Here is a 15,654-nt window from a genome sequence, read left to right on the forward strand (position 1 = left end):
CAATATTTTTGTTATAGGTTATGATAACGTGGTATGTTGTAGTTTTGCTCAAGATTAGGAAGGGCATCTGTGCTGTCTTGTGACTGGCAATTCCCAATTCCATCTTAAATATACTATATTTACTTCAAAAATATTTGCACAAGAAGTTGAAAATGATGAGAATGATTATTTTTTTAAATTTGTTCTTCTAACCATTAACCTGGCTAAATTGTAATCAAAGCTTGGAGGCACGATCTTAGCTAGGAGGAGAGAGACCAAAAGCATAAACAAAGCAGAAACTGCAAACAAAAGGAAACATTTAAAAACATTTTTTTGGAATATATAGAAATGCGATTTCAATTTGTTTTTATCTGAGATTTAAAATGTTATATTGTATATTGCATAGTATTTCAATCTGTTATTTGGTTGCAGTACAAAATGTGGTCTGAATTTCTTAACTTTCCATCTCTTTGTTTTGGCGTCAATGTATTTTTTTAAAATCTCAAAACACTTTCTTTGGGGGGGGGGGGTTACGATTGCAGTACATAGGTTTGCTCTAAGTTGTTTAACTGTATACTGAAGAAACAAACTAACCTCCACACCACTGCAGCCCCCTCCTGTGTACGGCTGTGGACATAAGCAACTACACGAACGACAGGGCCTGTTGTAGAATGCGCGCACCCCAGCCGAACTCGGGATCGTGCCCGTTGGTTTGCGCATGCTCTCAGAGAAGATAGTGGCGCGGTGCACTGTGGGACTTCCTTTTTCTCCGGGGCCATATTCGAGACACCTCACAGTAAGATGAGCTCTCTGTTTTACCGATTAAATTAGCCATAATCTTATCGTGTTAAGATTTTGTTAGCGTCCTGACCTTAACGACTATTTTCTCCTGCCGTCGTCCCCTCCGCAGGTTGGCCGTGTCGGAATAAACCGTAAACATGGTGGCCGCAAAGAAGACGGTAAGTGTGCATGCGATGGTGCTGAGGGCCCGGCTTCACGTGGAGACATGTTTGTCAGGGCCTGCTAGGTAGCATGTACCCTAGCTCTGCAGTTAATGTTCTTATTTAGCTCAAACAATGTCCGATACCTTAAATCGTTGCGGCTGTAAATATTTAAAGGCACCCGTGTCTGTTGTCCATTTTACAACCGCCCAACTGCTTGTCTGACGTTTGCTAACGTTTGTAACCAGAGTCAAGTATAGCTTTAGCCGTGCTTGTGTTGCTAACGCTAATTACGTACGCTAAATCTAATGCTAGTAAAAAGACACAACCATGTCGACAGTTCCAGCAAATGTACGTTATAGAATGTTGTATTAGCAATCACTATTATTCCCACTAACGTTATTTAATTTGGGGTTTAGCATGTTCACAATTACGAGAAAGCAGGCTGTGTAGCGTAATGTGATGTCGCCGACTTTTAAGCCTGTTTATCCATGCTTGCTCAGAAAAAGTCCATGGAGTCCATCAACTCCCGTCTCCAGTTGGTGATGAAGAGTGGAAAATACGTCCTTGGCTACAAGCAATCCCAGAAGATGATCCGTCAGGGAAAAGCCAAGTTGGTTATCCTGGCAAACAACTGCCCTGCCCTCAGGTATGTAAAGGTAATCTCGTGTTAGCAACATGTAGTTTTAACACTGATGTATAAAAGTTTGGCCATGTTGCTGAAGTGAATATGACATGATGAAAATGTAATGCTTTAGTGAGTCATTTGGTTGTACAATCCTGCACATCCAGTATTAGGGTTAATCAAATGTATGATGTTCTTGTGCACTATTTACTCTTGCTGTAGATGGTTGCTAGTATAAAATGTCCAGAAAATATGGTATCCATGTGAAAGTATGGCTTGATGATTTTCTGCCTTTTTTGTGTCATTCATTTTTAACTCCTAGTATTAGTCAAACTTACTTAATCTGTTGCTTTGACTAAGATAATTTTTACCTCTTCCCATCTAGGAAATCTGAGATTGAGTACTATGCCATGCTGGCTAAGACTGGTGTGCACCACTACAGTGGAAACAACATTGAGCTTGGCACAGCCTGCGGCAAGTACTACAGGGTGTGCACACTGGCGATCATCGACCCTGGTGAGTACCGGTCTTGGTTTTGGGGAGACTCAACAGCTAATTCTTTGTGGCTTTTTCTCTGTGACAAAAATTTACTTAATTTAAATCTAGACTTGATAATAAAGAGAAGTCCATAGTAGAATATTTAATGTACCGATAGCATGTCTCGTAGCTAAATGTATCCAAGGCCACTCTTTGACAGGGGTGAAATGTAGTAAAGAGGACCTGCTAATACAACCCACAATAGAAAGTGTGTTGTCTGACTATCCTGCTCATCTACGAGTGTATTTATAATCTGGTGCTTAAACACCTCAAAAATAGAGATCAGAGGATAATCATGTCCTGAATCATGAGAGGAGGTGTTGTGGTTTTAGTGAAGACCAGCCAAACTCTGTCATAACATCCATTTAAAAAAAACATTTCACACCAACACAGTGAAGCTCAACAAACCTGAAGTGACCTCTTGTTAAAGTAGTTTGTATCACCGCTTAGCTTAAGATTTGTATTTCCTGCTACTTGGATCCCTTTGAGTGAATTTTTGTGCCTGTTGGACATGTTTATCAATGTGGCTCTACGTCAGGACTAGAGCTTCGGTAGATGAAATCCTGTTGGAGCGTTTAGTTGTGCTGCCAGTTTTCTCTTGCCAGTTCATGAATGCTCTGTTGTGACATTAAAGGATACCTTCAATGATATTAAACTTGCTTCTTTTGGGTTCTACTTTGAGTAGTACATGTAAATGAATGCCATTAAACTTCCCCTCTGAATTCCCTACATTAAAATATCTGCTTCTAGTTGAAAACACCTCCAGATGACATCACTTGGAGGAACCTTGAGTTCGGATTATGTTATCTTGTTGCTCATACTATATAGTTTGTAATCAGGGTCAACCTGCTTTTCAAGAGCCCCCCCAAATAACATTTTAACTGCTAATAATGAAAACGTGATGTCATCTGGAGAAGTTTCTCAGCTAGAAGTAGATCAATATTTTAAAAAGGGGGAGTGGGAGGGGTACATTTAAACCCTAAAATGAATCCATAGAACATGACTTGAAATTAGTGAAGTTGTCTTAATCTCATTTTGGCTGTATCACACCAAAGTAGTCTTTTTTTTTTTTTTTTTTAATCATTTGGAGTAAATGGTGTCTTTCTACTGTGTTTAGTTTAGTCCTCTGACTTTTTTTTTTTTCCTTTTCTCATCAGGCGATTCAGACATCATCAGAAGCATGCCAGATCAGCAGCAGCAGGCTCAGTAAAGCTGGTTCCCCACCCCGTTGTTATAAAATAAATAAAATAGAAGACAATAACATTACTTGATGCTGTCCTTTCATTTTTCATCCTCATAACCTTCCTGTCCAGACATGGTGTGAGTTGTGCAACTGTCCACCAGAGAGCAGCGGTCACCACCTTGTTTTTCCCTAGTTAGGTTGCCCACTATTATCATTTTTATGGTATGAGGGATTTCTTCTTTCTTCTGCAAAGGCCATGAGAAGAAAACAATTTCTAAACATAATTTTAGACTTGTAAAAACAGGCTTTAGGTGTGATTTGTATTGCCATGTCATGTCTTGCTTAGAGACACTTTGACACACACATACATATATTTGTACAATTTATTCATCATATGGAGGCATGGTTGTGTCTAACAAGTGAGTTCCGTACTGTATTAGCAAAGATGCATAGATGACTTTTCCTTGAGGAGCAATCTTCATGCAGCCCTACATAGTGTAAGTGCCTTGCTGAAGGACAGTTCGGTAGCTTTGGTGGATAAAGTAGAACACTACTCGCAGCTGTAACTGCTGATGGAAATGACTTTGGGGCTGGTTCACGTCTTTTAGGACCCTAATACTGAATGCACTGTAATTATACAGTTTATTTAAACATGTTCACAATATGAGAATAATCATTTGTTGCCTTCAACTTGATGTTTTGTGCTTTATGCTCTCATACAGCATAATTTCAAGCTTTTCTCGTCTTTGGGCAATATCACAAAGGAAGCTTTCGTACATCAAGCAGCTTGGGTATTTTACTGATAGGACATATATCTATAAGATATATAAATTTCTATCTCAAACAAACTGATTTCTGTCCCATTAGGTATTGCTTGTATTTATTTGTGAATAAAAGTACTCGAATATTTTCTACTGGAACATTTCAGATTATGATCTGGAGACTATCCAGTTCATATGAATTCTACTGACTCTGAGGAGAGAGACTGCCTTCTGTGTCGGCTCTTTTTGATGTTGATGTCACTGTACAACTCTCTTTACAGCCAACAAGCATTTCAGCAAGAAAAGAGACTGTGACCCACTTGTTTGTGTTTTTTTTTTCCCCATGATGCGCCACAGTAGCAGAAAGTAGGTGAGTGTGTCTGGTAGCTGACTGTCAGACCCAAGGTAATGCCATCCTCCATTTTAAAGCAGGCAGTTAAATCCTTGCTGATCTGCTACCCTGTTCACCCCCAACAGACTGAGAGAGGGCTAGTGAATGCATCAGTATGACACTCATTTATTTTGTCAGAGACTTGACACATTTACACAATATTTTTTAAATACAGTGAACTGAATAAATGTTAGTGATCTGAAATGTTGAGTTAAATGTATAAAAGGCTGAACAACCTACACATCTTGGTCAAATCTGATTTGGCCCACTCTAGAGTGTAGTTCTGTTCTGCATGTTTCTCCATTTTGCTGATTAAATTCACCATTATCATTCACTTGTGAGTCGCCTTTTGCCTCCTAACTTGCCTTCCAGTTTTTGCCACGACAGTTATGTACTGATTTAGGATTAATTTGTTGGCGTCAAACCAATCCAGTCAGCCCTTTATGAGCTGCTGTGCTGTTTTAGCCTATAATGGCTTTAATCTGTGATATGTGGCGTTTCCCAAGATGCCCACTCCTATCACAAGACAGATATGTGCCTTGTAATGTCAACAGTCTGAAAACCTTTTCACATTTAAAGAAGTAGATGTTATGTGTTTTCACTAAATCTTATTTGCTTTAATAATGTGTCATTTTATTGTCCACATAGGTAATTTAAGTGTTTCTTACTGTATGTGACCACACAAATAGCATTTGAGGATGTCTACAAAAGCTTAAAACAAAATCAACTCAGTGACTCAAACACATTCAACTATAGAACTGATTTTGTTCTTTTATTATTCAGAATCAAAGGCATGAGCTTGTGCAGATCCAACAAGATGACGTGTGTGAACAGTCATTCCAATAAATGATTTTAATAAAATGAGGCATCAGCCATCTGCTAGCCCAGATAAAAGCTTTTTTCCTCCAAACCCTGCACAACTCAGCTGAAATTCATCCACACAAGAATCTATCAGCTCCACAGCTCTTTAATCACACAACAGAAATACTGTTCTTTTAATGTCATGGTTAGGAAGCTTGCATCGTCCAGACATGGGTTTCAGATATCAGAACCACTTAGAGCAGAACATGATAAAGATGAGTGAAATTTTGAACAGTCAGTTTTTAGTGAACTCACGCTGACTTTAAAGTGCAATGTCATTTTCAGCTTTGTTGGATTTGCAGAAGAAGTGGTCATAATTCACACAAATACAATGATGAAGGGGCTTTACAAATGGCTACATTATCAACTACAGCATTGGATGGAAAACTACTTCATGGTATTTCCAAGTTGTAGTAACTATTGCATAGACTTGTCTGGTAATAACAAATACTACTTCAGAATTGTTGGAAAGAAAAGGATTAGGTATATCTAACTATTCACAATGTTCAACTGATGCCTAAATAACTGTAGGCAAATGAGAAGCATATGTACTGTTTATCTAGCTTTATATACTGTATATTTATATAGATTTTTGTGCTGCTATGCTAAATCAATACTTTAGATCCCCATCCATCATAAAATCAAAAAGGTGACAGCACAGGAAATGGCTCAACATGATGTCACTGCATGTGCAAGAGAAATGTCACTACAGATAAAATGACATAGGAGTTACACCATGATGTCACGCATAGTGAAATACAGGTAAGCACACAAACAAACACATAGTCTCTGCATGTATGGCAGCATGTTGTGCCATTTGTATAGGAAATGTCCAGCTAAGTGCCCCCCCCCCAAAAAAAAGAAAAAAGGATTATCAAACAACCATCCATGTAAAACAAAAAAAGACAGTTGTTGCTGTGACTTGACAAACACATCAGATGTCTAATATTAAGCTCTAGATTTTTTGTTTATTGCATTTTTGGGTGTGTAGTGTGAAATTATGTTTGTTTCACAGGATGATTATATTAATGCCAGCCTAAAATGCACTTTTCATAACATGCAATATGATATAGACAGTAAAGAAAACTGGAATAAAGCTGAACAGGAGAACAAGGTTTCCACTGGCAGTCGGGGTTACATTTAAAAAAAATAAAATAAAAAGGGAAGAGAGGTTTTAGTGGTCAATACAATTTCCTGCAGGACATGTTTTAGGACACAGACAACATTTTAATCAAAAGAGGACCTTTCACTACTCACTTCTTTTCTCTCAGTTTTTACTGGTATAGAAAAAGTCTTACAAAAATACCCCCACGTTACATTCAGTAAATCTCTGGCAAAAAGTGCTCTTGCATAACTGATCATGTATGTTGCCTTCCTTCTCACTCTCTCTGTAGCTAGGCTCTTTTCAGGTAGTTTGTTTCTAGACAAAGACCATGAGGGAGATTCACAGTATCGAGGGGGTTAACAGTTGGTGGCCAGACGGGGGCACGTTTTACTCATAGAACAGTGCAAATTACATTAGGACAGAGTGTTGAGGACGTGCAAGAGTTTAGATGCTGCCAGGAGACCCCAGCTGCCAAGAAGGAGAGTTAGGGAATGTGGTGGGGAGCAGTGTCAAAGTAGTTCCAATACTGTTCTTCAACAAGGACGGAGTGGAGAAGAGGACATTTCCTCACAACAACCAGGGGAGATTGTGGTGGGGAGCAGAGTTGATCAATGCTGGCTCAGGGTCTGAGTAATCAAAGGTTTGTAGGAACCCAATTTTAAATCAGCACCTATAACACTTGCTTTACCCTCCTGCCAAAACACAATCCAGCCGGCTTTGGGGTCCTAATGTTGGAGAAAGATGTGGTAGGCAGGGCTGTTTGGGGTCAAGCAGCAAAGGCGTCTCTCATGCCAACATATACTCGTGAGGAGGCTCCTTAGGTGGGATGATGACAGCTTCCTCGTAGGGAGGTAGCAGAACCTGTAATATAGTAGAAAACAAAAACTCACATATATTGTTTTATTCTACTATATGCATGATTACAATTCATATGGTTTAGTGGATAGATTTAAAATGTAAAATGTTTTTGCCTTAGTTATCAGTAGAGGCGTGGACAAAATTGTTGGTAACTTTTAAGTGAAAAACTAATAAACACTTAAAAACTGACCAAATTTTATTTTGAATAATAAAAACTAAGGGAAATGGGCCGGACAGATTTGTTAGAAAAGATAAATGGGGTTATAATGAAACTAAATGTTTCCTGTAATTAGCATCACAAATGTTCAATCTTGTATTCAGTCATTTAGCCTGTTTATAAAAATAAAAAAAAGGTCAGAAATTGTGTGGTTTGGTCTTTGTTGTAGTACTTAAAATATTCTAGTGAATACAAAAACAACAACAATAAAAATCAAAAGAAAAGTCAGATTTTTATATATTTATATATATTTTTTCCACTTATTATTTGGATATTTCAGAGAAAATGTGTAGATGTAATAACAATTTCATCCACATCTGTACATGAGATTTGTGCTTTGCAGGCCACATGCCCACTCTCCATCAGAGGTCTTACGCTCTAAACAGTGTTATAAAACCAGCCCTGCTGCTAATTCAGAGAGAGAGAGACGGAAAATATGCTCCGAGGGAATGGAATTGTGAAACAGCCAGGGAGGCCCTGTGAACACATCACAGGGAGGATTTGAAATGAAGCGGACAAGCAGACAATTATGCAACATGTCCAGAAGAAGAGAGGAGAACGGACAGAGATTTAAATATAGATATATAAAGAAGAGAGGGGAGAGAGCGAGCGAGCGAGAGACAACTCTTGTGCATTTTAATTAAATTTATATAAAAGCAGGGCAGATAAGCAGCTGGGTACTTGATGTTCGAGGCTGTAAAAATCCATTTAGACCCACCGCCGGCTTTTTAACAGTAAAAATAGATGGAGTGTTCTATTCATTCAAAACGACGTGTGTGGAGTGGAGAAAAGATGTCCCAGCGATTTTAGACATGTATTCAGATTTCTCTCTCCATGTCAAAAAAAAAAAATAAAAAAAATCTTTTTCTCCATGTCCCGCATGCTGAGGACAAAAGAGACTGGCACATATCCAGAATTTCCTCCAAGGCCACATGCTACACAATATGATACCAGACTCCTGCTGGATTAGCTCCTGCCCGTAGAGTCTGTTTCATAAGGTGTAAAACGTCAGCAGTGAACCGGGGCCACGACAAGCCAAGGACAAAGTGACAGATGAAGTGCCACGTATTGAGATGATGAGTCTGATACAGATTAATGTCTTATGGATCAGTGTGGAGGATTACAGTAAGACAGACAAGTGGAAACCGTGACTACGCTAAAACTGCCACCGAGTCACTGTAGAGGGAAACACGTGGGATAGATTACAATCTACTGATAATCTGCAAAACTCATCAATTCTATTTCTTTTTAAATTATGAGCAGAACCTCTTAATTATCTGATATGTAAAATGCCTCAATGACCACAATAAAAAAAACAAAAAACAATATGTCTAACAATAGCAACAAAAATGTGATTAAAGCTGAACATGATGCTCCTTAGAAAATGTAATATTTAGTTTTACTCTAATTGGGGAAAAAAATCCAGTCTTCCATAGTTACATGGATTCATTGTGGATACATTGATTTTTTTGTAAGTGTTGAAATTGCTGCTCTAAGTACAAGTGATGCCTTCAATCTTTACCTTGTAAACGTAGTGGCATCAACTTACTTAACTTCAAAAACACACAGAAATATAGTTGATAATTTTGTACATATCAGTAAACCTTAGCACTTGACACATTGCATCATGTATGAACTGAGCATGAGGCCTTTTCAATGTGTCTTTGAGACAGAGAGATGCTCGGTTGATATGTGTACTCACCGTGGTGTCGTTGGTGGTGACATAAACCATGACCTCTGTGGTGCCCCTGCCGCTTACATATCTGTAGCAGTTCAACACGCAGCCAATCAGGTAGGCCTGTTGTCAGGAGGTCAAAACAGAAAACAAACCACGACTTTAAACACTGTCTCCACTTTTCATCATTACGGACGCTGCTTAATGAAATCTTATCCTTTCATCCAGGCTGGACATAGAGAATCATGACAGGTTAGAGACAAGATTTGACAGACAGTTTTATGTGTGGACATTTTCATGGAAAATCGTGCCCTTCTGGTTCTGGCTTTGACATTTTATAAAAGGCAATTTCAGTCATGTCTTGCCTCAGTAAAGCTTAGCCTACACTGAGATTTAGGTTTGTGTTTCTTGGCAAAAGAACAGGAGGTTCATTGTGTGTGTGTGTGTGTGTGTGTGTGTGTGTAGCCTGCTGAATTGGTACTTCTGCCAACAGTGAGAGCGAGCAACCAACCAACCAGAAAGCCAAGTGGAGAGCGAGCCAATCACTTTACCATCTGCAGAGATGACCTCCTTATTGTGACACCAGCTCTTAACTGAGGTCAGCTTCATCAATATGCACTACACATGACAGTACCTTTAAAACAAAACGCAGAACTACACAGCCATTTCAATGCTCATTGAAAATACAGCATTTAGTTTTTGTCTTTGTAAGATAAGAGCTTAAGGTACTATAATGTTGACCAAACACTGCCTCTGAACGCTCATTTTTTGCAAATGCATATTATCTATATACTTCAAAAAGGTATGTAGGAGGTACAATTTCCCACCCTCGGCTTTAAAATTGTATCAGAGGCAAATAAGTGGGTGACAATTTGCATTCTACAAAGTCTGACTTTGACCATATTGCTCATTTACTTTCCACAGTAAGTCATGTTGATTGATTTATTCATCCAAACTTCTGTCCAGCTACATCTGCCTATCTGCATCCCTCCCTTCTTCCCTCTTCCTGCCTGTCTGTATGTGTCATTTATGCCAAGTGCAGTCAAGTGGAGGATGTTGGCTTTAGCAGAAACTTCAGCAGGTGTTGCCTCTGTGCTGAGAGCTGGATGTGCCTCAACATTTCAAATCTGGCCCTTTTTCCAGTGGACTGGCTAAATCAAACTGGCTAAATCAAAATCGAGTTCTATGGATTTTTTTTTGGCAAATGTCTCGATTACATGTTTGGGACAACACAGATTTTTACATGGTCTTTAATGCTGAATCTTGAAGCAAAAAGCAGTTCAACTATCAGCAGATTTGCCATGAAACTCTGTCTGAGTCGTGACATTTTTAACTCTTCTCCAGAGTCCAGCAGTGTGTCTTCGACTGGCTGCTTCCTATCATAATACCCCAGTTCTGGCTCTGGATATGTGCCGAGAACATTTCCAATCCGAGCTTAGAGGAGAAACAACTTGATTTGATTGTACAGATGACTGCAACTTCATGTCCCATCTCATTCCGGGGCCTCAGAGCATGGCTGCGCCTGGAGAATCAGCCATGCATTAAAGAGGACTTAGCTTGACAGGAGGTGGTTTCCTGTTGTCCCTGACCCACTGGTGTCTGACTGTGTCATAAGCTCATAAAGAAAACTGATAGTAGGAATGTTAATGTGCACATTATGGTTCATATAGCATGTGTAATAAATGCTGTAAGACATGTACAGAATGAGACGTAATTGCCTAAGCACATTTTATGAACAAATCTATAAAATGGCTGTTTCACAGGGAACAAATATTGAGTGTTTCATGTATGAAAATGTGCATATACAATTAAAATTTTGATTTTTTTTCCCCTATGCATTTGTACAGTTTCAGAGATTTAAATAGATGATGACAGTATTTACAGCAATTAAAAGGGGAGAGTGGAAGAATCTGTGGTCTTACAAAGACTGTGTAGACTTACCTTAAAGGAGAGGATGCAGCCAATGAAAAGGAGAACTGCAAAAACTAGGCACATGTTGTTGAAAGACATGATGTCCTCTTTGTAAGGGAAGGTCCCCGGCTGAGGGAAGGGAGGATAATAAATTAAAAGAAAAAAATGTCAAGAGTAAAAAAATTAATGAGAAATGTGAGACAGAATGTAAGATGTGACCTTTTTTACATCAGAAAAAAACTTGACCTTTCAGTCCTAAAGAGGCAACAAGAAATGGTCACCTAATCTGGATAGCTGTGTTTATGTCTGGGTGGCCTTTACTCGCCATTTTAAACAGTACTGCTCTGAAGCACCAACCCCAATTATCACAAACAAAACAAGTCGAAATTTTTAAAATCTGTATTTGTCATGGTCCTCACCAGTTGCTGAAGGTAGTCCTGCACGGTGTTTGGATAAACCACAACACTAATGGCTACCAGTGTGTTAAGGGCAAAGTCGAAGATTTGGTAGCAGAAGAACGGAATGATCCAAGCAGCATGTTGCTGAAAATAGCAAATGAAACTAAGAAAGTTTGTCAAGTTCAGAGATCTGCTTGAATCTTGTTAGCACGTTTATTTACCTTGTAAGCACCATATGTTGCCATGCCACATATAAGAATCATGAGTAGGGATATAGCAGTGGCTATGCAGATATCTGCAAAAGAAAAAAACAACAAAAAAACTGAACAACATGAAAACTGATAATCTAGAATCCAGTGAACACTAATCTAAACCATTTTGAAAAAACAAAAGCAACCCTGCCATTTTTCAGGACCCAATCTCAGTTATACAAAGCACATGATGTTTGTCGAGCAAGAGATGCGGAATTTGACAAAATGTCACACCCTTTTCAAGTTCACAACACAGCGGTGGAAACGGCCAATGACACCCATGGTACTATCATTATAGCATTTAACAAAAGTAACTAATGGTGATTCAATGAGGAAAATAAGAGTGGATATGTGTGTAAGTGCTGTTGAGTAAAAAAGGATCCCGGATCAATATGCAGAATTGTTAGAAAATAGTGGAATCAATGAATCCACTGTAGCTTTTGAAAGTTTGTTACAATAAATAGCAGAAAAAAACTCATGAAAAAAAAAAACGATTGTAAATATTAGATGCTATAATGACATTCAGTAACAGTGATTATTACAGATCTGACACTATATTAAACCCAGGAAGTTATAATATCCTTCCGTCGTAATCCGTTGTCTCGCTCTCATGCGCAACAATCATGTCCAAGGTAGAGTGTGTGAAGATGGCCATTTTAATCTGACAGAGAATCGGAGCAGAGGTTTTTTTTTATCAGAGTAGCCAGTGACTGAGTCTGTGGCTTTGCAGAAGCGACTGTGATGATGATAACTGCTGGAGGGGAAGCACTGAAAAAAAAACACATTCAGTCTGATTCGTTCTCTATGGTGTCAAGCATACTCAGCTATGTCTGTGCTGAGTGCAGCATTATGAGAAAAGCAGTGATGTTAAAGCTCCAGAAATAAACAGCGCTACTGTACATAGATGTGCTGCTGTTTTTAATGTGCACTCTCAAGTAGAGCTGGAGGATACATTTAAATAATAGTGTTAACTGGAACCACCCGATATTGTCGTGGATTTGTACGCATTTACATTTATTTGAAAGTGTAAAAATGCCAATTCTATGTTTGCAATTAATTTGACATGACTTTATCAACTGAAACAAAAATGCTTTTAAACAGTTTAGCTGGACTCACTTGCATCATCCATAACGTCAATGTCAGTGCCCAGCTCGGAGCTCGTAAGGTGGTAGCGGTAGTGAACTGGGTCATTAAGAGCCGACAACAAGATGAGTAAGACAACGGCATTGATGAGCTGTAAAGAAAAGAAAGAAATCAATATGAGTGTCTCGAGTCATTTATTTTCACATTCTTGGATAAAGCTTTAAGGTAATGTATCAAAACAGAATTATTGGAACCTTATCTTGTTGTTCTGGCCTCTTCCTTCGTATGGAAAAAAGTATTTCAAATTAAAATGTGATCAAAAGTGAGGTAAAGAAATCGGTTTTTGATACGATAGAGATCAACTACTGAGTGGATCTGCTGTACATAACTATAATGAAGCAGCGTTAGTAATGATCATTTAGTCTGTCTATGGGAAACAGTGAAAGATACAAGGTCACAAAGCCCAGGGTGACAAGGATGGAACTGATCAAAATCAGGTTTAGGATAAGGGTCAAAATGAAAAGTGGGGCTTTGGAGGCAATAATTACAGACTTTTCAAAGCAAACTCAGACAAAAGAAATGGTCTAAGTGTTTGCACATGAAGCAGAGCGTGCCTTCCCTCTCTGTGTGCGCATTTGTCTTGCAATCGAATCTAACATTGGGGCCACTCCCCATTAATGCTCATACTTTACACAAAACAATCTTCAGATGTAGCTCATAACGGTCCTTGCCTCTCTTAGCAGATCTAAGATCAACAGTCCTTCCTAACCATCTTCTCGGAAACTGGCTTGGTGAACAAACCTGAAATCGGACATGTCTGAAGCCAGTTTGAAGCATTTAGTGTCCTATTAAAACAGTAATCTGACTTTTCATTGTTCTGGTAAATGCACACAAGTGTACACACACACACACACACACACACACACACAGACACCACAATCTGTTTACATAACTGTTTATTAATTTCATGAATAAAGTATAAAAATTAGTGATCATATTAATAACTTGCCCTAGATGTGAACGTGATTTAAATTCTTATATTATTTACTGTGATACACCATTTAAAAAAAGATAACGTAGGTTTTCCACACCAGGAACTAAGACTAAAGGTCGGGGATTTTCCAGGCTGAACTACTGAGCTATGGCTAAAACTTCAGGTTATCCCGTGTGTACTGACAGGAGGAAACTAGATTTAATCTGGGCTAGTAGAGCAAAACATCAAGTGCAGCTGATAGCGAATGTAAATGGTCATAAATGACGGAGGTGATTTGTTTTACCTAATTTCAGAAAGACTATATCTTAATAGAACGGGGGGAAATAAGCAGACACTGTGGCTTTAATTCATTGTGTGGCATAAAAACCAAGGACAATCCTGAAAAGGGCAAATCAAAATGGGCCAAAAACAAACCGCAAACTGCGACTAGCTACCGTTAGTCAATACACCTGCTGTTAAACTCAAGCGCACTTAGCGCATTTGTAGCATATTCAACGTTTACTGTCGCGTAGATATTTTTCGACGTGAAGAATATGACCTACCATGTACCATATTCCCAGAATGATGGTGCCCGTCCGGACATGGCAGCAGAGGCAGCAGCTCGTCGAGTACCACCGGTCCCACGGGGAAATCATCGTTTCTCTTGCTATGGATTACACGCTAAATCATGAATGATACTAAAAAAGATGTATTCAAGGCTACAATTTCTGCAAAAACAAAACAAAACAAAAAAAAAAAGGACCGCCACATCCAACGTCTGTCTGAGACGCACTTCGCTGTTTCCGCATGTGGAGTCCTGGGCGAACACTGAGCCTTTAATCCGGTTCATCCCGGAGTCACGTGACCAGCGGAGGATTTGCCCGGGATCCGACGGCATGGAGGACGCCGATGGGTGGTGTGGGATGCGAAATGCTTTATAATCGCACGAATTTTTTCATTCTGACATGGAGTTTTGTGTCAGACTTAAGCTTTTGCTCTTGTAATTCAGTGCTAAAGAAAGTTTTCCATCATCAGACTAAGAGAAATTCACACTGCAATGACAACAACCGTGACCCCCCCGCCCGGATACGTGCGTGTTTTGCCTGTAACACATTGCCTCCAGGCAAGAACAACCTGGAACTTCTGGGGGGCCCTGGGAGTCTTCTAGTCAGTACCACTTGCTGGTCTTGCCCAGCTGGTGATCCAGCTTTAGTTCAGCCTACTTTACTCGTTTGATAAAGTCACCCAGGCAGGCTGCACCCATGGGTCTGGGTCACCTACATTTTACAAACACAGCATCCAGCTATATTTGAAATAATGCGGGTTAGTTATTTTATTTCAATCATTTATTTTTGCTGTGGTATCCAGCTATGAAACGACTGATGAAATCGATGCTTTGGCAACAAAACGAATTCAAAGAGGGGTTTTGAACAAAAGCTATTGATGGGTTCAACACTGAACAATAAAACCTTTAGTATCTGTTAGTTTATAGTATTATTAGCACATTTTTCATTGGGTATATTCCATTACTAAATAATAAAAGATGGTCTTGTTTGTTTTATTGTGAGCAAATGTATAGGTACATTTTAACAAAATAAACGTAAAATGAAAATGTCCCCAAATATGTGCTCTCTAAAAATCCATACGGGAATTAGTTTGTGGTTAAAATGCCTTCCCCTTGTTGTTTGCACACTGAAGTCATACCATTCGTAATGAGGTATTACAAGCAAAACCTTGTGGGACTCACTAGTATAGTTCTTTTTCTGTTGTTGAATTAAAAATATCGACAAAAACAGCTCCAATAAAAACAAAATTACAAATGGATCTTCTTAGATGTAGGCTAGTTTCTGTTATTAAAACACTACGAGGCAGTTAAATGCCTTCAAATTAAATGTCATGTGGTGC

General features: G+C 39.0%; 2 protein-coding genes across 2 annotated transcripts; one reads left to right on the forward strand and one right to left on the reverse strand.

Moving 5' to 3' along the window:
* The first annotated feature begins 667 nt into the window (after positions 1-667).
* On the forward strand, positions 668-3,348 carry rpl30 (ribosomal protein L30). The gene is made up of 5 exons (XM_067500115.1): positions 668-775; positions 890-938; positions 1,424-1,569; positions 1,931-2,061; positions 3,240-3,348. Exons 2-5 carry the CDS (start codon positions 918-920, stop codon positions 3,290-3,292), a joined length of 351 nt encoding a protein of 116 aa, XP_067356216.1. The 5' UTR covers positions 668-775; positions 890-917; the 3' UTR covers positions 3,293-3,348.
* A 1,814-nt stretch (positions 3,349-5,162) lies between these two features.
* Positions 5,163-15,113, reverse strand: laptm4b (lysosomal protein transmembrane 4 beta). Its single transcript, XM_067500055.1, has 7 exons — positions 14,313-15,113; positions 12,810-12,927; positions 11,664-11,737; positions 11,464-11,586; positions 11,075-11,173; positions 9,161-9,256; positions 5,163-7,244 (listed from the first exon to the last, which is right to left on the reverse strand). Exons 1-7 carry the CDS (start codon positions 14,403-14,405, stop codon positions 7,170-7,172), a joined length of 678 nt encoding a protein of 225 aa, XP_067356156.1. The 5' UTR covers positions 14,406-15,113; the 3' UTR covers positions 5,163-7,169.
* Between the last annotated feature and the right edge of the window lie 541 nt (positions 15,114-15,654).

This window comes from Channa argus, chromosome 1, assembly GCF_033026475.1.
Source record: "Channa argus isolate prfri chromosome 1, Channa argus male v1.0, whole genome shotgun sequence".
Lineage (NCBI taxonomy): Eukaryota > Metazoa > Chordata > Actinopteri > Anabantiformes > Channidae > Channa > Channa argus.

Excerpts from the sequence above, each read along its gene's own strand:
- rpl30 (XM_067500115.1), top strand. The coding sequence starts at position 918 with ATGGTGGCCGCAAAGAAGACG. Across the intron at positions 939-1,423 it reads TGGTGGCCGCAAAGAAGACG|AAAAAGTCCATGGAGTCCAT; the intron begins GTAAGTGTGCAT and ends ATGCTTGCTCAG. Across the intron at positions 1,570-1,930 it reads AACAACTGCCCTGCCCTCAG|GAAATCTGAGATTGAGTACT; the intron begins GTATGTAAAGGT and ends CTTCCCATCTAG.
- laptm4b (XM_067500055.1), bottom strand. The coding sequence starts at position 14,405 with ATGATTTCCCCGTGGGACCGGTGGTACTCGACGAGCTGCTGCCTCTGC. Across the intron at positions 12,928-14,312 it reads TTCTGGGAATATGGTACATG|CTCATCAATGCCGTTGTCTT; the intron begins GTAGGTCATATT and ends TTTTCTTTACAG. Across the intron at positions 11,738-12,809 it reads TGACGTTATGGATGATGCAA|ATATCTGCATAGCCACTGCT; the intron begins GTGAGTCCAGCT and ends TTTCTTTTGCAG.